This window comes from Leptidea sinapis, chromosome 24 (assembly GCF_905404315.1).
Source record: "Leptidea sinapis chromosome 24, ilLepSina1.1, whole genome shotgun sequence".
In the NCBI taxonomy this organism is placed as follows: domain Eukaryota; kingdom Metazoa; phylum Arthropoda; class Insecta; order Lepidoptera; family Pieridae; genus Leptidea; species Leptidea sinapis.
This window is the reverse complement of record NC_066288.1, coordinates 4,168,830-4,189,771: the sequence shown is the minus strand read 5'-3', so window position 1 is coordinate 4,189,771 and position 20,942 is coordinate 4,168,830. Positions and strand designations below refer to the sequence as shown.

Below are 20,942 nucleotides of genomic sequence, written 5' to 3'. Positions count from 1 at the left end.
TGTGTTATGAATTGTGGCTCCTATCCAGTTATAAGTTCTATGAACTCATAAATCAAGTCACAAGCTACACAAAGGCCCAAATAAACTCACCATTCAATTGTTTTTTGTAGATCCAGCGAAAGTAACATTCACACCGACGGTGCAGTACCTGCCGTTCCGGTTGGCTGGAGTCGTCCAGTGCTACATAAAGGCGAATCCCCCCCTACAATACGTCACGTGGACAAAGGACAAGCGGTTGTTGGAACCATATCAGACAAAGGACATAGTGATTATGAACAACGGCTCCCTACTGTTTACGCGAGTGAATCAGAATCACCAGGGACGGTATACCTGCACGCCATACAATGCTCAGGGAACGCAAGGATCTTCAGGTAACGACAGCAAAAAAATTGTCGCAATGAATGACGATAGTTTTTTTTAGTCGTAAAGTCAGTTGTTGGAATTCCACTAATGATTATTTTGATAAATTCAGGACCCATGGAAGTACTGGTGCGTAAGCCGCCTGTGTTTACCGTGGAACCGGAACCCTTGTATCAACGAAAGGTATTGTTTCTTACAAAATAAGATAGCCGATGACCTTATACAAATAAGAACCATTTACCACACTATCACAATAATTAATCATAGATAATCAGAACTTACAATTATATGACTTATACACAATATGTGTGGTAGTTTTTGACTTTCAATAAGTGATATTATAATGCTAATTTAAATTATAATATTTAAATTTGAGTTGTATTCAAATAAGATGTTTTTATTGATTAAAAACATCTTATTTGATATTTTCTTATGATACTATGTACAGTATGAAGAACACTAACGATACGAACAAAAGTACTCGGTATTCGATTCACGATGTGATTTAATTAACTAATTTACCCCATTAATAAATCAAGTATAATGACACATCATCGCTCTGTGCAATTATTTTGTAAGCGCAAGCGCCGTCAGGTCCATGTGTGTTCCTCCTTCCTACTTCCGCCCCCGCGATCAGCGTGTAGCCGTGTTTAATATATAATATTTATTTTTAATGTTATGATTGTCAAATATCACATCTTCTCGTCAGTCGTGCTGTAGAGAGACGAGCCACTAGCGATACAAAAAACAGAAAAGTCGAAATTGCTAGTTTTATATGTAAATCTTAGCGCATTGGTTTGAAGTTTAATAAGATGGTACTACTACCACATTATGTTTTAAATAACCACGTTTTGTAACTACAATACTCTACCTTAAATTCTCTAGGATTATCACAATATATTTTATAGACTATCAGATCTATATTAATATTATAAAGCTGACGATTTTTTAGTTTCTTTGATTCTAATCTCAAGATCTACCAGTCCGATTCAAACAATTATTTTTGTACATGATAGCCAGGTTCACGAGTTATAAACACCTGTAAGCTCGCATTAAATATTCATTTCTATGAATTAAATTTGAAGAAAATCGCTTGCAAACTGTATTGGAGTTATGGTGTGGAAAATATTATTCCTCAGTGCATAAAAAAAATCCGGGACACTATATGCCTCTTTTTTATAAATAGGTATACCCACAATAGAAATTATATGTCATAAATTCTTGTATGCTAAAACAGCTAGCCACGGCTTATAAATAGAAAATTGGTTGACTGTTCAACTAGATTCAAATATTGTTATTTAAATAATAGGTAGGCGAATCTGTGGAGATGCATTGTGAGGCTCAAGAGGCGGAGGGAACCCAGCGACCCAACGTGGTGTGGAGGCGGCGAGATGGTTTGCCGCTGCAGAAGAGTCGGGTGCGCGCGCTTGGAGGAAACGTCACCATCGACACGCTGCGGAGGCAGGACTTCGGCATCTACCAGTGTGTCGCGTCCAATGAGGTATGGCATCCCAATAGCTGCTTCCGACGGCCTGCACTCTTCCCCTTGACCTGAAAAATTATTGAGCTTTATTGAGATAAATTGGCAAGACATTCATTGTCACTTTTGAAAATCAACATTTACAGCTTAATCTTTTTACAAATCATTTTAGTTACAATATATGTGAAGTGATGCAATAAAAATACTCAAACGTCAAACATTCAACATAAAAAAATATAATAAATTCAATTTTAAAAACATGAAGCATAGTTTCTGGTTACAGGAAAATCCTGTCACCACAAGTAGCGCCCGTTCACGAGGCAGCCATCGCCTCTCTCAACCATATTTTAGGGATGGAAACGACCTGTCCCACGTCGCCGCCACAAGCAGTGACATTGATTACACATTAATATTATATATATAATATTCAATCTGTTACGTCCAGGTGGCAACCATCGTGGCGGACACTCAGCTTGTCATCGAGGGCACACAACCCCACGCGCCCTACAACGTGTCCGGGATTGCTACTGAGTTTCAGGTACAACTTTATAAACATGCTTTTATTAGCTTGGTATATATTATCTATGTAACGAACTCTTTGTGATTTTTACCCACATTAAGAACGTCGGATTGAAGTGAAACCATGCACACTATATTTATATATAATTTAAATAGTGTGTCTCACTTTTATGAGCCTTATTCCTCATTAAGCGTGATTTTGACTAACTTTATAACGTCGGATTGACGTGAAACCATGCACACATATCAAACAATGATAGCAATGCAATTATTTAAATAGACTGAACTTTTATTAGCCTCATTCTTCATTAAGCGTGATTTTCACTAACTTTTAAACTTCGGATTGAAGTGAAATTTTCCACACTTATCAAGCACAAATTACAAAGCAATAATTTTTATATCTGTCCTTATTTTTCGTACCAGGACCTTCAGGATATTCGATTATTTAATGTCCGATACCCGGTAGTGTATTTATGCCAAAGACCTAGGAGCATGTTAATCCATGCATACACAAAAAAGTCCATTTATTATTGCTTCAAAATTATCATTGTACTGACTAAGAAAGTAGTAAAAAAATAATAAAAGTAGAAAATAATTTTCAATAAGTTTAAACCAGTGTAAGTGTGACAAACAATGTATTTTATTGTTAACAAAATTGTATGCAATTGTCAGATTATAAAGTAAACGAAGTCTACATGAGCATTATCTTTATTTATTTATTTGGTCAACTAACAAATTACACTCTTTACATATTTAAACTTAAAATATAGTAATAATATGGATAAGAGTTAACTCACTTATAAGCTATCACAGCTTTCATAATTTTTGCTACATTTTTAAGACAGTAATTAACAATTTAAAAACTATAAATATTGTATTGTATAATAGAAAAATAAAAATGAAAATTGAAAACAAGGTTTCTAAATCACTTCTGTAAATTTAGTATTTTCTTTTTATATTCAGCTACCAGCATGAAAAAATCAATGTTCTGTGATTTGGCCAGTGAGTTATATGACCTACAGAGCCTAGAAATAGTTGCGTTTTGACCCAGATTAGTTATGGAAGAACATTTATTTTGAATTTTGACAGTAAGAATGGAGAATCTATTTTACCGTCTTATCATGTGTAAGAAGATGTCACAGAAATCTTCTTACTAGGGTCCGTCACACTGTTGCAGGTAACTCTACGCTGGCAGCCGGGGTACGCGGGCGGGCCGGACTATAAGCAGGACTACACGATATGGTACCGGGAGGCTGGCTTCTCGGAGTGGACCAAAGTACCTGTCACGCCCTCTGGAGCCACTTCTGTGAGATTATTTGACATTAATTACACATTATTTATTTAACAAATTAATTTCATCAATTTCCACAAATGCAGAACAAACTTTCTGTTCACGGTAAGGTCTTTCAAGTTGATCAAACATTAAAAAAACCCTGTTATTTATTAAGTTTAATAGTAGACGTTGCAGTTTAGTAATAATGTCACATTTGACTATACGACGTTATAGTCAATCCTTCAGCTCGAACTCGGAATTCTATACTTTATAACGTAGCATAAAGTGTTTATATTTTTGTTTCTGTTCAAAAGGTTACGATAAACAGACTTCAACCGGGGACCACATACGAATTCCAAGTGAATAGTAAGAATACAATAGGAGAAGGGATGATGAGCAAAGCTATTACTATTAGAACGCTAGGTAAGCTAATCTTCCAAATATAACTTACTTGTTGGTCGCTGAGGGGCGTCGGTGAATTAAAGAATATTCAATTAACCCTTCTTTGTAATTTTAAATAATCTAATTGTAATTACAGGCTTACTAACAATTAATCATGTGAATATTAAATTATATAATATATTTGTTTATATTCTTATGGAAGTTATTATTTTATAAAATCTTTAAATAAAAAATTTTCTACTAATAATTTTGATAATATTTATTTATAATTTTAGTATAAACTCGTTTATTTGTAGCTTGTTTGGTGGTTAGTTAGTTTGCTGGGGGATCGCACGGCCTGTTCATAACATACAATTGCTTTTTGTAGATGTAGGCGCCAAACCGAAAGCGGCACCCACAGCCCCCGGGCCGGTCGACGAAAAGATATTTCAAATGGCGCCTGAAGGATCCGGTACATCTTATTTAATAACCTTTAGAATGCTTCTTTGCCTGAGTTTGATACAACTAAGTTGTAGTTCGATGCTTCGACTAATCCCTCCCAACAAGCCTTATGATTAAAATGTGTAAAGTTTAAGTTATTTCTTCTTTCAATCATGATTGATCAATGAATTGAAATAACTTTTGCCTATATAACTATTATTAATGAAACTCTAACCCCCTTATTCATAATGGTCCGCTAACTTTAAACAGCCGCTGAGGGGTGTTTTTTCTCATTCTGACTTAGGTCAATATAAGAAGACAGAGTGCGAATTAGCGATGCTTTAAGTTAGCAGACTATTGTGAATAAGGGGGTAAATCTTAACATCCCTTTAATAAATATGTCATAATTTATTCACGATGCGGTATTCTATGTGTTGTTCATAAATCTTTGTATGTTTTTTCAACTCTTTAATAACAATAAAACGAAATATTTTATTTCAATTTTTACACCAATCACTGGACAGAAATTACTACATTTATTATTTACAATTACTATATTATTAGCAATATTTTTTGATACTTTGAATAAAATTAAGAAAAATAGTATTGCAATATGATCAGAAAGTATGGACCCCTGAACTCGAAACAAGTAAAAACTGTATCTTCGGGGTCAGTGATTTTTCGACAAATTAAGGTCTCAATAATAACATTTTTATAAATGAAAAATGAAATGTATGAGTGTGTGTGGAGGAGTAAGGGAAAATTACTTAAATATAAGAAATTGCTCAAAGCCCTTTTTGCAAAGTATTTGTTTTAAAATATATTTTATACCTAATATCGGTGGATGTTATCAGAAATATTGGATTCGAAAACTATCGCAACAAAAAATTACAAATATATTGCATAGTAATTCATGTTGTAAGAAGTTACTTTATAATATGTTAATTTGTCTTTAATTATTCAAAAACATTGCTGGAAATAGGCAAATCTGTTCGTAATAATTTCTATTTAACTTCAAAAAGCTATTGTTCTTTTTTGCGCAACAATGTCACAACTCGGAATAATGCGTTTAAGAGTTATTTTTATTTTGCGTCCTATTATTGACAATAATTCATAAAATTTGTCTTCATTTTTGTTATATTTTGATACCAGGTCCAAAATCAGGTCCGCCACGCAACTTGACTGTCACAGAGGTCCATAACGGTTTTCTAATTACCTGGCAATCCCCGCTGGAGCGATCAAACCTCGTTCAGTATTATACTATCAAATACCGAACGGATGCACAATGGAAAACGCTCAACAGGGGACAAATACGGCCAGAGGAAACTAGCTACCTTGGTATGTATAAACTTTTAAAGTGAAACTTTTATTACATCGTCTCAAACTTTTTCGTCTGTATGTTGCATGTCGCGTGACGGTCGACCGTCGTACTCTCTGAGACACAGAGTTCAATAAAAATATTAGTAGAAGACTTAGTCTACTTTTATTATTTCCCATTATCATTCCAATTTTCCAAGTATAAAATTAAGATTGATAAAGCGTTTTTTATACCCTTATCGGAATATTATTCGAAAAATTTTTAGTTACATATCTATAATGTGAAAAAAAGTTTCACTTTTACCGTGGTTTCTTAAAACCACACAATCTTTTTTTGACAATTTGCTGTATAGATCACAATCTTTAATGGATTCACTATATTTACAATTTGAGACCAAAAAACAGTTATTAAAAATGTATTTCCCCTGTAACATACAGCTTTGAAAGGATAGCAGTTTTATGAATCTTTTTAATATTGATATATAGATGTTGTAAAGCTGTAGAATCTGGCCTCAAACATAGCTTTTTACAATTTATTCTTGTCTGTTTCAGTGAAAAATTTAGTTGGCGGTAGGACATACTACTTTCGTGTGTTGGCGAACTCCGCGACAAGTTACGAGAGTTCGGATGAAGTGAAGTTCTCTGTTCCGGCAAGAGTTAAACACAAAGCCATAACTGCCGGGGTCGTTGGTGGAATACTGTTTTTTATTGTCGCCATCATTCTGTCCGTGTGTGCTGTTAAAATATGCAATAAGAGAAAACGACGCAAGCAAGAGAAAGGTAAGGCTGAAAGGGTAGCGGCCGTTTGCTCGCTCCCGACAAATTAGAGCTAAACATAGTAACTTTAGATACCCCTCCTACGTTCTGAGTGATTCTGACAACATAAAATAAATCGTCGCGTTAAAGTTGCCATATTGTCGGTGATAAAGCGTTTATGTCACTTTACTTTCATAGGTTGGTTTTGGTTTTAAGTCAATTTTCTTTTGCTTATGTAAGTTAATTTTTGATAACGCATATTATTATATTTAATGCTTTTATGCATTGCGTATAGCTTGGCATGTTATTGAAACCCGTGTGTTGTGTGGTAGTGTGTAATTACATTTAAATGGTATTATATTTATTTTTATCAGTCTATCTAATGATATATCGGTATTGGTACCGATTAGTTTCAGACCAATCGGAGGTCGTTCATCAGGGTTAGTGTTGTAAGTTTAGACAGGGTCACTGCTAGACGAGACACCACCAGGAACTCCTAACACTAAACCTGATGAAAGACCTCTAATTGGTTCTGAACTAGTCCGTACCAATACCGCTTTATTGTGAGTAAAACTGACTTAAATAAATATTAATGTAAACTAGCTGACCCAGCAAACGATGTATTGCCATATAAAGTAATAAAAAAAAAACACAATAATTAAAACTTTTGGGTATAAAAAAAATAGATGTAACCGATTGAGACCTACCAAATATATCGTACTACAATAATTGTATTCGATTGCCATCTTGCAACCCCTATAGTGGATTGAACAGAATAATATAAAAATCGCGATACAAAAATAGTTGTAGATCGTAGAAAGTCGAAAATTTGAAGTGTATGGAATTTTTTAATGCTGAATAAGAATAAAATAAAAGTAAAAATATTGGCAAAAATATAAAAAAATATATTTTGGGGTGGGTCCGTTTCGGAGGAGTTTGGTAACAAACACCGGGACACGAGAATTTTATATACTAAATAATGTCCCACAAAAGTTTTAATAATTTAATTAAATGACATTGTTAATTTTGTACAAGACACGACATAATATCGCACATAACCCATACAAGCTTTGTTTTTATTTTCACAGTTAACACAATTCATATACCTGACATGTTCTGAGTTGAACACTGTTTTTAACGCATTTTCATTATCATAATTCACCGGAAAGAAGCAATTGTATGTAGAGTAGTGTATCGATGCCGGTGAATGTGGCTTTAAGTTGACAATATGGTGTGGGTGTGGGTTGAGGGTGTGGGTTGAGGGTGTGGGTTGAGGGTGTGGGTGATGGTGATGGTGTCGGTGGCGGGCAACGGCCGAGTTGGTGGCGGACAGAGACTGACTACACCTCGTTAATGTTCAGAAATAATTCGGTTGCAGCATACAACATGGTAACGGCGCGGCTGACCGATCTCCGAGCAGCAAACAGCACTCAAGTGCCTTTTAAAAAGTAAGTTATTATAAAATTACTTATTTACAACAACAAATATTTCTTATATAATCTATACGTCTAGATAGACTGTGACAACTGTGAACACGTCGAAGAAATAGCGGCGAACTGTTAACCTCTATTTTCAGCCACGCACGGACACAAAAACATTGTGCCTAAAGCTATAAACCTGGCCTGTTGTCATGCATTGCCTAATAGCAACATTGCCCAGAGCCTCTACTCTATCTAGATGTATAGATTATCTAAGAAATATTTAATACTCTTACGACTTGTATTATATTCAATTTAATAGATTCCTAGTATTTATACTGCTAAAATAACGGCCCAGTGTGAGTCGGACGAGTCTCAGGTGAAGTACTGTCGTACAATGTTACACTTCATTAATATTTACTTTTATAAAAATTTAATATTTTTATTTGCACTTCGGCTATTATTATATCCGCCATTTTGGTTTTTATATCTTAACATCCGTATTATGAAAGAAATACATAATAAACCTGCTTTCTGCTTTCGAACTAATGAAGAGCAACATGAACCATCAGCCTATTTTTTTTATAGAAGAGGAACGAGCGTACGGGTCACCTGGTGTTAAGTGAACACCAGAGGAATCACAGGAGCGTTGCTGGCCTTTAAGGAAGGTGTACGCGCTTTTTTTGAAGGTACCCATGTCGTATCGTCCGGGAAACACCGCACAAGGAAGTTCATTCCACAGTTTTGTAGTACGTGGAAGAAAGCTCCTTGAAAACCGCTCTGTGGAGGACCGCCACACATCCAGATGGTGGGGATGATATCCTAACTAGTGGCGTGTCGTGCGAAAGTGGAATTTGGCGGCAGAAATGGTAGGCAGGTGAAACAGCTCTTCGGAACACTCCCCGTGATAAATACGGTAGAGGACACACAATTAAGCAACTACGCAACGCAAGTGATCCAGCCATTCACAGAGCACTGGGTCCGACAATCCGACAATTCAAGCTGTTCGAGGTTGGATCGAGCTGATACTGGGGTGCGCCAGACCAGAGATAATAGCAATTCTCCATGTGTGGCCAGATCTGCGCTTTGTAAAGCGCTAGAATGAGGGCCAGCTTAAAGTATTGCCGTGCTCTATTTATGATGCCCAGTTTCTTCGAAGCCAATTTGGCTTTGCTCTCCAGATGGCCGCGGAATTAGCAATCGCTCGAGATTTCGAGACCCAGAATTCCGATACTAGGCGAGGCTGTAAGAGAAGTGCAGTCGAAGAGTGGTGATACGACAAAAGGGACTTTTTTAGTGATAAACGCGCAAACTTGAGTCTTCTAGGGGTTAAATTGGACAAGGTTCAATTTACCCCATTCCGCGACCTTCTCAAGAGAGGACTCGATAGAAGACAAGTTTCTCCCGGCACTGGTCGACGATTTCTCTAGAGAGACCTGCATGGCCCGTGTATATGGCATCGCCCGTGCTGTCTGCACAGCAATGCATAGCAATGTATGTTAGAGGTGTCCAATATATCATTGATATGCAGAAGAAACAGTGTGGGAGATATGACAAGTGTAGATAATTAGCAGTTGAGCAATGGCTAAACATACACAACCGAACTGCTACTATTACTAAAACACTGATGTAGCGACAACTTAGTCTGTATATAGGGAAGGCCTGTGATCGAGCTATGTGGCACAAGGTGCTTCCATAGTTTGGGCTTTCGGAAAGTTTATAAAAGTTTATCACTAGCTTCCTAGTGAGGAACAGTGGTTCACAGCACCCTTAGCCCATCAATGCTGGTGTTCTTTACGGGCGTGTGGTACCTCCTAAACTGTTTCTTCTGTGTAAAAATGATATGTTGGATGCCTCATACAATTTCCTATGCCGATGATAGAACTTTAGATCTCGTATATACCGACCATGCATGTCTGTCTTGGGCAATCGTCGACCAGTGCTGGAAGTCCTGTTTTGAGAAGGTCGCATTTTGTCAATATAATGAGACATTACCTTAAGACTGCCGACATTCCAGCATTCCTAACTGAATTGCAGATCATTGCTTCATTGTATGTCTTCTCCTGCATTTGTTACGGGAGGGGTCCCGAACTCCTGCTCGACCTGATCCCTTCCGCCGAAATCTACCTTCGTACAACACGCTACAAACTAAAATATCGTCCTTACTATCTGGATGTGTTTTGTTTTGTTTTTTTATCTCCACGGTGAAATTTTCAATGAACTATCTTCCGCGTACAACCAAACTATGAAATGAAATTTCTTCTGCGTCGTTTTCAAGACGACACGTCATGGGTAACTTAAAACGCATTCAACTAATTAAAAGGCTGCCAACACTTGATTCTTAAGGTGTTGATGGAGAACCGTGGGCAACTTTCATTACATGGATATATTCTAACAATAGTTAAGCTTTGCAAATTCATTCACCGAAATAATTCCCAGCTTTGCAGTTTAGGAGTTGTGTTGCCAGTGTCCTATTTGCTATGACTATGATTAAAGTTGCGATTCAGTTGTGCTAAATGCTTATTGTTGAAGCCATACTCAATTTTGAAATGATATTCTATAATGGTATGTTATATTGGTTTCCATGCTGGCATTAATTCCAGGAAATCAGGTTTGTATAATACTACAATATTATGATAAATGTCCAAACTTAAAAAAATACTAATAAGGTACTTTTTGAAATTAATGAAACAAAAATAAGCATAAAAGTTAAGGGAGCCTGTTGAACTCCTACCAAAAAAAAATTAAGAAATTTAAGTGAAAGCACTTTACCAACATAAACTTTATGTATCATTGTGAAATTGATAATAAATGAATCCGAGGCATTTAGCATCATCTTCCAGTAAGTTATGAAATTGTTTTGATTTTACTATGGTTTTATTGGTTTCGTGACGAGACAATCCCATAGATTGTAATAAAAAGTAAATGCAATTTTTAATAAAACAAATCCTGTTTGTGTCAACAGATTTAGAGAAAGCGGAATATCGAGTATAGTTCAGTGTCTGCGCTTCACGGCCAACTGGATATGGCCGCCCGGCCGGTGCGGCGCAGAGACGCGGCCCTGGGGAGTCGTCCGGCGTGTGTCCCCCGCGCCCTCCGTGTCCTCGGGGCCCTCCCCGGGCCCCTCCCCCGCGCCCTCTTCATCGGACGACGGCGGGTTTCTCCCGCGGCTCCGGGCGCCCCTCCACCCCGCGGCCGCGCCCCCCCTGTTCCGCGCATCATCCCCCGCGCTCGCTAACTGGCCGCCATGGCCCCCCTGGCCCGCGTGGGTGCCCGCCTGGACACCGTGGTCGCCGCTTCACATCTCCGACCTCAGTTCGGTGCCATTCCCGAGCTCCGCGGACGGCTCGTTCCCCACCCCGCCCTCGTTCTTCCTCCGGACGCGTCCGCCCGTCAACGACTCGGCGAGCCGCGGGCCGTGCGGCGCTCTCAACCGGACAAGATGGCGGCCGCTGCCCCGGCAGGCGCGCGCGCGGGCCGAGCCGCCGCCGCCGCACGAGGCGTCGCCGGAGAGCCGCTCGTCGTCGAGCGGGTTCGGCAGCAAGAACGCGTCCTCCCAGCAGAACCGCAGCAGCCGCACTGGCAGCCTGGCCGAGTGGCGGCCGCCGCCGTACCGCGCGCCGCCCGCCCCTCCCCCCGCGCCGCCCCCCGCGCCGCCCCCCGAGCCCGACGCGGGCTCCGTGGACGGCCACTACGAGTGGGACCGCGCGACCCGCACTCCCACGCCGCAGTCGCCCGAGCGGCCCCGCGCGCGCCCCGCCCGCGACGACGTGGAGGCCCGCGTGCGCGCCATGAAGGAGGAGTTCCTGGAGTTCCGCAAGCGCCAGGCGCTGCGGCGACGGTCTCCGGAGCCCCTCGGCCTGGCCGCCCTGACGCCGCTGGGGCCCGGACCCGTCGCCACCCCCGCCGAGACTGTCTGCTGATGGAACTAATGCGACTGAAACTCAGAATATGTCACCGAGTGATGCGCTAATCAAACAAAGACTGCTGCGCTACTGTTGTCGCTCCGACCACGAGTGAGAGTTGGCCGTCGTACGCTGACACGTCGGATTGTTTCTTTTGTCCCCACCGAACATGTTTAAGCCTGTTTTAAAAATCGCTCTATTTAATGCATATTATAGTCATGGAAACATAATACATATTTAAAGGAAAGATTTACAATCGATACTCGATATCGGAACGAAGATAGAGCGTAACTTTGAACAGAGAAAACATATTAGAGTGTTCATAATATAAGCGTGGCTGATATACATTTGTTTCGTTAAGTTAATTTAAACCCACCTTGAAAGAATGTAGACGAAATGTTGGCGACTATATTTATTATACTTATAAGTATGATGCGAATATTTCAGTCCCGTGGCTGTTCGACTGAACATAATCTAAACTGTACATACGTGTATGAATGTGGATGCAGTGCCGTTTTGTTTCGCACGGCCTGTACGTCTACAAGTATTATTATAATGTCAATTAAAATGTCAAGTGTTCCCTCAGATATATGCTATTAGCTAGCATATCGTAAAAGTGACGGAGGTAATAAAAATCTTCTGATAACTGTTTCAAAAGGTAGATTAAATTTCAAAACGAGACCTTTCAATACATAGCAATAGCCAACAAAGAAACCGTAAAAAAAATATGAAAAATAGAATAATCGAACAGAAAGGAATTCCAAATTTGAAAGCTTTTGTGAAGTTAAGTCTAAATGTACCTACCTAAAACATCGGGCAGACAACATTGATAAACAACAGAGAATATAACGTAGTATAGTTGTTATTACGTAGCAAACAGGCGGTGCGAAACGATTCGATCACCTAAACGCTTTAGGTATGAGCGGGGAAGCATCCACGACACCGCTCATACCAACATTATATTGTAGTTTATTGTAACTATAAAAGTAATTTAAACTATTATAAGACTACGCGTTCGGTGCTAACGCAGCGGCAACACGAAACTTATATACGAGTATGCAGCCTGCAAGTTTCGAACGCAAATATACCTAATGTACAACACAAAATAAACTTAGCTAGAACTAGAGTATAATATATTTGGTAGAGCAAAACATAATCGTGTTTAATTTTTATTATTAAGTAATTTATTTTGAAGTACAAATTTTTAAGTTTTATCTGTTACATAGTTATTTTATATGTCTTTTTTGAGATGTACATATGTAAAAACGCGGTAGATGTTATGCGATAATTACTTTTATTTATTTAAGCAACATGTTGATATCTACGGAAGTTATGTCACATACGAAAAACGCTGTTGTTATGTGATAAAAACGAAACTAAATGTTAAGTTTAAGCATCATGGTTTTCTTTAAATTATAGAAATCGCAATGTTTATTACTACTTATAAAATCCCATCTCTCATATTAATTGATTCACGGTTTGTAATTTTTACATCAAGGTCCAAAAAATGTATTCATAATATTCTAAAATCAATTTTGATTATTATTTTACCTAGATTTTATTTTACAATGTGATCACATTGAGCGATTTTTTTTTTGTAGATTAACTTCAAGATCACTTGTTATGTTGATAGTCATTCAAAAAAATCAAAGAGACAAAAATTGGATCGATTAGTTTCATACTTTCTAACTTTTATCGCTTCAACTCACTTGTTGAATGTCAACTGTCATTCAAAACATTATATAAAATTTAAAGAGGCAGGAGGGCCTGCATCAGAACTCATCTTGTGTGATGTATGTGGTTAGATAGGCAGGCAGGTCGGTGTGAGCAGAAAAATCACAAGTCCTTGTTACAATCACAGTTGTTTAATCAGCACAGGGTTTAATAATCGAAATACACAGTCAAATGAACAATGTACAGTCTAAGCAACACGAAAAACCAACTTAATTTTAACACTAGATTAAACTATCACTCGGATGCAAAGCGATTCGTCACAAGCGTGGTGTGCGGGCATCGTCTCGAACAAAAAGTGAAGTCAAGATGTCCGCCCGCACTGCCATCGACAATGACGCTTCGCTAGGCTGACTTTTACAGCTAAAAGTCAACCTGACGTCCAACGTTGGCGGATGCGCCGTCAAATTTATTTTATAAAATTTATATTATCGTGATGGTTATATTAGAACAAAGTCAACAAAACAAATTAAAATGAACTGTTTATTTTGATTTCATCATATTAAGATTTTTGCACGGATTAGGTAATTTCCTCAGAAGTAAATTATGCTCACATCCTAGATCTCCCAAATACCATACCCACAAACAAATGTTTTTCGAGATCTCTTCTATTAATAATGTTATCTTATTTCTTCTTAAATAATCTAAATATTATTATTAATTATAGAATACATATTTGTTATACATAATTAATTAATTATTTATTTGACGCACAATTTTTTATGTCCGCCAGCTTTGCTATGAATGCTAATCGTACCGTCTGAACATCCCTTTAGCTTTTATTTTTATAATGAAACTAAAATCGCTCTTTGTGAAGCCGTTGTTAATTTATAGTATCACTAGCAAACATCAGGCAATGCATTGGTTCCTGCAAAAAATCCCACCTGACTTTAATGTTATTTTGTTGACCAGTCAATAGAAAGACTGTTTATTTAGTTTTAACTGCTAATTATAACTAACCTTAATTTGTTGCGATGCATAATTATTATTTAAGTGAACAATGTCGAATTGGATTTAAAAATAATGAAACGATGCGTGAATAGATATCGTGTTAAGGAACTCATATTAAGTAAGTATAAAATGTACGCTTTAACGAAATTGATACATAAAATAGTAAAACTAGTTAGGTAGTTATGGTAAGGTGTAGTTGAATCGTACGTATGAAGTTTGAGTGATAACATCTGCCAGCTACTACTACCAAATATCAGATATTAAGTTTCAGATGTGTAGGCGACCATACACGTAGGTACAACTCTCCTATTTCTAATAATATATACAAAATAAAATATTATCCTCGTTATACGGACGACTAAAAAAAGAAGGACTCCGTGTCACATTACATAACATTGAAGCACCAAAACAAGCCGGTAAACGTGTTAATATATAGCCCTACGCACACACTTACACTAATACAAGCCGATCGGCCGCCATTATAAGATATGCCATTGTCTGTGACAGATCAGTTTGCGTCGCAATAAAATATTTTAAAAATGCCGTCGTAAATACGTTGTGAAAAAGTGTAAAAACAATACTATAAAAGTATTTGTGGATATGTGATTATTTAAGGGAGAAAAAATTGTGTAACTGGTATAGGTACCCCGTAACCGCACACACACTAGCTTAAAGGTGCTTCACTTGCTAATATCACAGCGCGGAGTCCTTCTTTTTTTACTAGTCCGTGCCTTATTATTGCAATTTTCAATAACATCGATTAGCATATCAAATATTTTATCACAGAAATATAAGTACGCTATATTAATATTGAAATATATTAACTACGGGAGCTTCCACTGGCTTAGGTTTATTTTGTATAATTCATGTTCACAATCTATTTAATATAGATGTAATGGTTTACGATTTGAATAATAATTCAACATAATGTGAATGTCTTTTTGGTAGTGGTGTTGGTAAGGAGTTCAGTATCGTGCTACTGTTTATTGTTAATCGTCTAAGAAAAGAACATCAGTCAGTTCACTGCCGGATATTAGATATAAATAAAATATAAGTTGCGGTTCTTGTATTCTCTCACGGTATGTAGAGCGTAGAAATAACAGTGGTAGAGAATGTAACAACTATCGTTTTTATCTGAGCTTTATTGCAAATTTTGTAACAGACATTAAAAACTCAATCGATTTATCTAAAATCGTCTTTAGCCACACTCATGCTTTATGGCCCAATGTCCTAATAACCATTACATCATCCAAATGAGTGTTGTAATGAGATTCAGTACAACATTACAAAACTCGTTTGAATGACATAATGGTTACTAGGACTGGTTTTTTAATGTTAGCAGTAAGCTAACTGTTTCAGAATCTTTTATAGAGGATTCATATTGTGGGTATAAAGTCTTGTATGCAACTGTTGATAATAAGTTGTATAGTTGCATAAATGACGATTAAACAACTCCGTATTAAAAGTGTTATTTGTTATCTGTTCTTACCACAGATGTTAACTATGACTTTGACACTCTTTAACTTGACCACAGATTAAAAATAAAAACTCGTAGAATACTTTATCGGAAGTATTGAATTTTAAATGAAATTTGCAATAAAGATATAAAAACATGTCTTTAGTTGCGCCACGTATCACCTGTAGACTAGTTAACAGTTTGTGCAATAAATTCTCCGTTCAATACGATCATAGTTATTGTTATGTAAATATTTCCCACTACTAAAAATTTATTTTTCCTAAAGTACCTACTGTTTGCAAGAAAGTTTTGCTGCTTGTACAGTACCCGGTCCTACTACGAGTTTTGTTGTTTGTGGAATTCTCTGATACGTTAACGAGAATACAGTGTCACCAACTTATCTGTGAACTGATAGGTGTCGCCATCGTTGTTTCAGTGTTGCTAATTAATTCCAATGTGCACAAAATATTAATCGGGGCATATTTAACGCTTAAAATTCAGAAGTAACGCAACAAAAAACACACGGAACACTCGAAAGTAGCAGACACTGACAGTCGAATGACATTTCAAGATGGCGACCGTAGTTTCTATTTTTGCCACTTCACAGTTGTTGGTATTACTTTAAATGACATGTCTACTATAGCAGTATAGTATACACTAGAGTTTCACATCCTACAGAACCGTAACGAGACGTACTTAACAAATGAACCCTGTCTCAATTAACTACATAGTATCGATGGCAAATAATGATAGTTAATATAAGTTTTGACTTGGCGCAAAGAAAACTAAATTTTAATGATGTATAATTAAAGTTAGGGCAAAGATATTCTAAAATTAATCATTAATAATGAACATTTAAAATGGACTGTCTTGCATTCTCCTGCACCATTCCTATGTGCGTTATAGGTACCCATTAACTTATATACTGGGGTTATGTAGAAATATAATATATATATATATTACTTGTTCATTAAACTATAATTATATTGGGTCCATAAACTTCAACAGTTGACAAATTATAACGGAATACAATTTAATTTTGAATGTTTCACGTGCCTATAGCGAATTAGTATAATTTTTTAAAATGTCGAAGTTTTTTATCGTAATAAATTTGAAACGAAATATATGAATATGGACTTTTCCAGATTGGATTTACAAGGCCTTACCTGTCGTGCAGGACGAGAAAATATTCAAGCCATAAAAATGTTTTAGAATTTTATAACACGGCTCAAACCATGTGATATCTAGTCTTTGTCATAATAAAAAAAACTTTCTCTATATTAAGTACTGAATTCTGTATGTCATTGAATTGGAATTAAATCTTTGGTTTTTATATTATTTAAATGTGCATTTTATATTTTTTTTTATTAGTGGGATTCGATGAATTGTTGAAGTACGTTCAACGTTTAGACTAAATTGAAATGATAGCAATATATTAGATTAAATGTATGTAATTAAATCTTATATCATTTATTTAATGCGATGAGCGATGATATAATAATGTGCACATTGGCAAAGTATATTAATACCTGTATTACACGGGGATACATCGGCACCCAATATTCTTAAAGGCATTTAAAACATTATTGCACTTAAATCTGCACAGGTATCTTCTAAGTTCCAGAAAATACCTACCTAGCACTTTAATATCCAATAACCACAATGGCCATTCGACTTGGTTGAAACATAAGAATAAATTATGCACAAGCCACATTCTTTTATAACGGATGTATTTTTGTTTGTTTTCATTTAGAATATTTTTAGTTGTAAGTGTTGAAATCTGTGTTTACTGTGTAAGCACACAATGGATTCAATTCGAAAAATTATAAATACAATAACGTTGCTATGATATTATTGAAGTTTTAATGTTCTCTAACACCTCACTAATGTAGCGAGCGAAGGGTTGAAGACAGTCCCGAAAGATCGATATTTGGTACCAATATTATTACTTACTTATTTACTATTCACTCGCTAGATGCCTGAGTGTTTATCAACTTTCCTACTCCTAACTAACTAGCTGGTCAAGTGGTGTAATCTTCGCCAAAGTCACAAGATAACAGTAGAACAATACTTTTAATTTTATACTACAGCGCCCGATTCGACGCACGCTCACAAACACACGACTTACACGACCGCTAAGATATCTAGGGGAGACAAACTTTTGAGTGCGACACTGTAGACCGCCGAGACTGCATGCCCTATTGCCAATATCGAAATACGAAGATTCGGTTGACGGATCGTACATTTTCGTATTACGAAAGTATTTCGGATCCGAAGATCGTCACGAAGTTCGCGATTAGACATTTTGTCTTTCGTTTACCTTATTCCCAAATTAACTTGACATTTACTTTTTCGTTGTTTCACATTATTATGATCGTAATAACAACTTTACTTTTTATTGTTATGTCTTTTGTTCCGAAACGAAATCCGCCCGCAGTATACGGATCCGAAAGTACTTTGGTAATAGGATTTAATTCGAAGTTCGTCGTTCTTTCGTTTCGGACCGAAACTTCGGCTTTTGACTTAGGTAATAGACCTGGTCGCTGTCCGAGTTAAATTAGCGTCCGCGTCGTCAATCTTTTTGTATGTACCAACCGTAGCGTTCCGCCCAGACGTAGGTACCCTACAGCTGTTCTTTTACTGTATTATGCCAAAGCTCTAGTTTGCTCGAATGTTGCTGAAAATAACTGCGTTGTAACAAAAAATGGGGGTTGGAGAAGGGAAAGTGGGTTTCCCCTCTGTAACTGGATACAAATGCCAACTTTAGAGCGATCTAGTTACTAGAGTATTGGCGTGTGGTATATACGTGTCCTATTGCTGTAACAACAGGCTGTGGTTCAATCCCCGCTGAGAACATCGCCATACCAAGTCTACGTTAAGTTTTACTCGAGTTTTTAGCAGTACACTAAGCACCTACAGTATACAATTCAAATTTTGCATTATTTATAGTAAGAGTTGAACAGCATTGCGAGAAGTGTTCAAAAGAGGATCCAATTGTGTACTATTTATAGGTAAAGATGAACAGGACGGGGAGTAGTGTTCAATATAGAATTAAATTATGTATTATTTATAGACAGACTTGAACGGCATTGCGAGAAGCGTTCAATAGAGGATCTAATTATGTACTATTTATAGGTACAGACGAACAGGACCGTGAGTAGTATTCAATATATGTAGAATCAAATTATGTATTATTTATAGATAGTGTTGAACAGCATTGCGAGAAGCTTTCAAAAGAGGATCTACTTGTGTACTATTTATAGATAGAGACGAACTGACGGGGAGTAGTGTTCAGCATAGTCTGGTACTACTAATAGGCGTCCAGTATACGATCTAGTGGTTTACTATTTTAAAACCTTAACGGCAGGTGAGTAGAGAAGGATCTAGTTGTGTGCTACTTATTGATTTAGATAAAGGGGATAGTGAGTTGCGTTCACCACACGAAGTAAGGAAGTGGGAAAGTTAATACTTGAGTACTTTTAATGTAATTTTAATTTATTTATTTTATTTATTTAAATAAGTATTATTGATGAAATTGAGAATAAGAGCATAAATAAATAACTGTATACACAATCCCCTTTTAATTGGAATGAAATTGTTCACGGTGTATAGTTTTTTATAGAAAATTCGTAAATAAATAGAAATAATTATATTACAGCCTGGAGCTAGTTCCACTATGTGAAAATTTCACGTTCATTAATTATTTTAATACATTTACGGCGGTTCCCAATATAGTATCTACAAATAGAGATAAATTACTACCTTCTACTGATGGTATTAGCTGTCAATAATCTAAAGCTGCCCCAATATACCCGATAAGTCATTCTTATCGCCTTATATTGGGACGCGTGAATTGCAATTTTCATACAAACTTCTATCGCTGGTAAGCTATACGTCGTCCCATTGTCAGACAGCGTGTACGGATATGGTGAGTTATCGTCGATAAGTTTATTGGGACAGAAAAGTCAAAGTTAGTTACGAATTTTATCACAAGTAAGAGATAGACTGGATATTGGGAACGGACGTTAAACATTTGTTTAGGAAATAAGTGACATTATCTACCGAAAAAACCGCCAGTAACAAGTTGTAATCATAGAAATCTAAATAAGAATTGAGTGACATTACCGCGGCAAACATGTCGTCTCACAGGTGACTAATAGCATAAACACATGATCGGATTTGGTACGGCCGGACCATCGGACAAACCGGTAGGCGCCTCTGACCAATTGGTTCAGCGTCTTATTGGTACGGTCTGGGCTGTAATAACAATATTTTTTGCAATGTACAATAAATAATGCGACAAGTATGTAGTAATCGAATACAGTCCGTTAGTTTACCGCGTATGATGTTTCGGCCGTACCAAATCCGATCATGTATTTAAGGTATTACAGACAACCAATGAATATCGGAACGTACGTATTAACTAACTGCGGAAGCTCTCACAACCTACAACTAAACTGTTTCTTTTTAAATAAAATATATAGCGATCATTTTTTATCAATAAGATTTCTTATTTATTCGTATTGCTGCAAAATTGCACACAATTTCGTCACAATCCCCTTAGTATCTAAAGCGTTGTAGGCATAAGCAGCAAGGAATAAGATTTCTGTAACCTACCTTCTTATTCAAGAGTTTTTTCTTAGTAATTTTCACAGTCGGATACTTGAAACTTATGACAAACCTAAAATAAACAAAAATGCAATTTCGTTTCATTTAGATAAGCGGGCGGCACCGAGCAATAGTACGCAGTTATATAGAGAATTTCGAAGTTTTGTTTTATTTAAAAATTAGTACAACTTAGTTTTTTATTTCAATAATGAAATTCAAAAATAATAATTCATTATTGAGCTTAAGAGGAGCGAGAACAGATACACAGCAGTATGACGCCGACTTAAAGTTACGAAGCGACTAAGTCATCCTTATTTTGATATTCATGGTCGTGTGATAAGAAATA

The 20,942-nt window shown here is 36.9% G+C and overlaps 1 protein-coding gene and 1 long non-coding RNA gene across 2 annotated transcripts in view; one reads left to right on the top strand and one right to left on the bottom strand.

Annotated features, from left to right (window-relative positions):
* LOC126971570 (protein turtle) overlaps nucleotides 1-11,034 on the top strand; it is a 127,186-nt gene extending 116,152 nt beyond the window's left edge. The window contains exons 8-18 of the mRNA XM_050817877.1: nucleotides 111-371; nucleotides 473-543; nucleotides 1,670-1,861; nucleotides 2,286-2,378; nucleotides 3,537-3,665; nucleotides 3,947-4,055; nucleotides 4,402-4,485; nucleotides 5,607-5,792; nucleotides 6,324-6,551; nucleotides 7,889-7,975; nucleotides 10,911-11,034. Of these exons, the coding sequence (XP_050673834.1) occupies nucleotides 111-371; nucleotides 473-543; nucleotides 1,670-1,861; nucleotides 2,286-2,378; nucleotides 3,537-3,665; nucleotides 3,947-4,055; nucleotides 4,402-4,485; nucleotides 5,607-5,792; nucleotides 6,324-6,551; nucleotides 7,889-7,920 (1,385 nt within the window). The 3' untranslated portion in view covers nucleotides 7,921-7,975; nucleotides 10,911-11,034. The remainder of the gene's footprint in view (nucleotides 1-110; nucleotides 372-472; nucleotides 544-1,669; nucleotides 1,862-2,285; nucleotides 2,379-3,536; nucleotides 3,666-3,946; nucleotides 4,056-4,401; nucleotides 4,486-5,606; nucleotides 5,793-6,323; nucleotides 6,552-7,888; nucleotides 7,976-10,910) is intronic.
* LOC126971727 (uncharacterized) lies at nucleotides 1,872-20,744 on the bottom strand. The gene is made up of 3 exons (XR_007730980.1): nucleotides 20,606-20,744; nucleotides 3,472-3,663; nucleotides 1,872-1,911 (listed from the first exon to the last, which is right to left on the bottom strand). It is a non-coding gene; the product is annotated as an uncharacterized LOC126971727 (long non-coding RNA).
* Nucleotides 20,745-20,942: the final 198 nt, after the last annotated feature.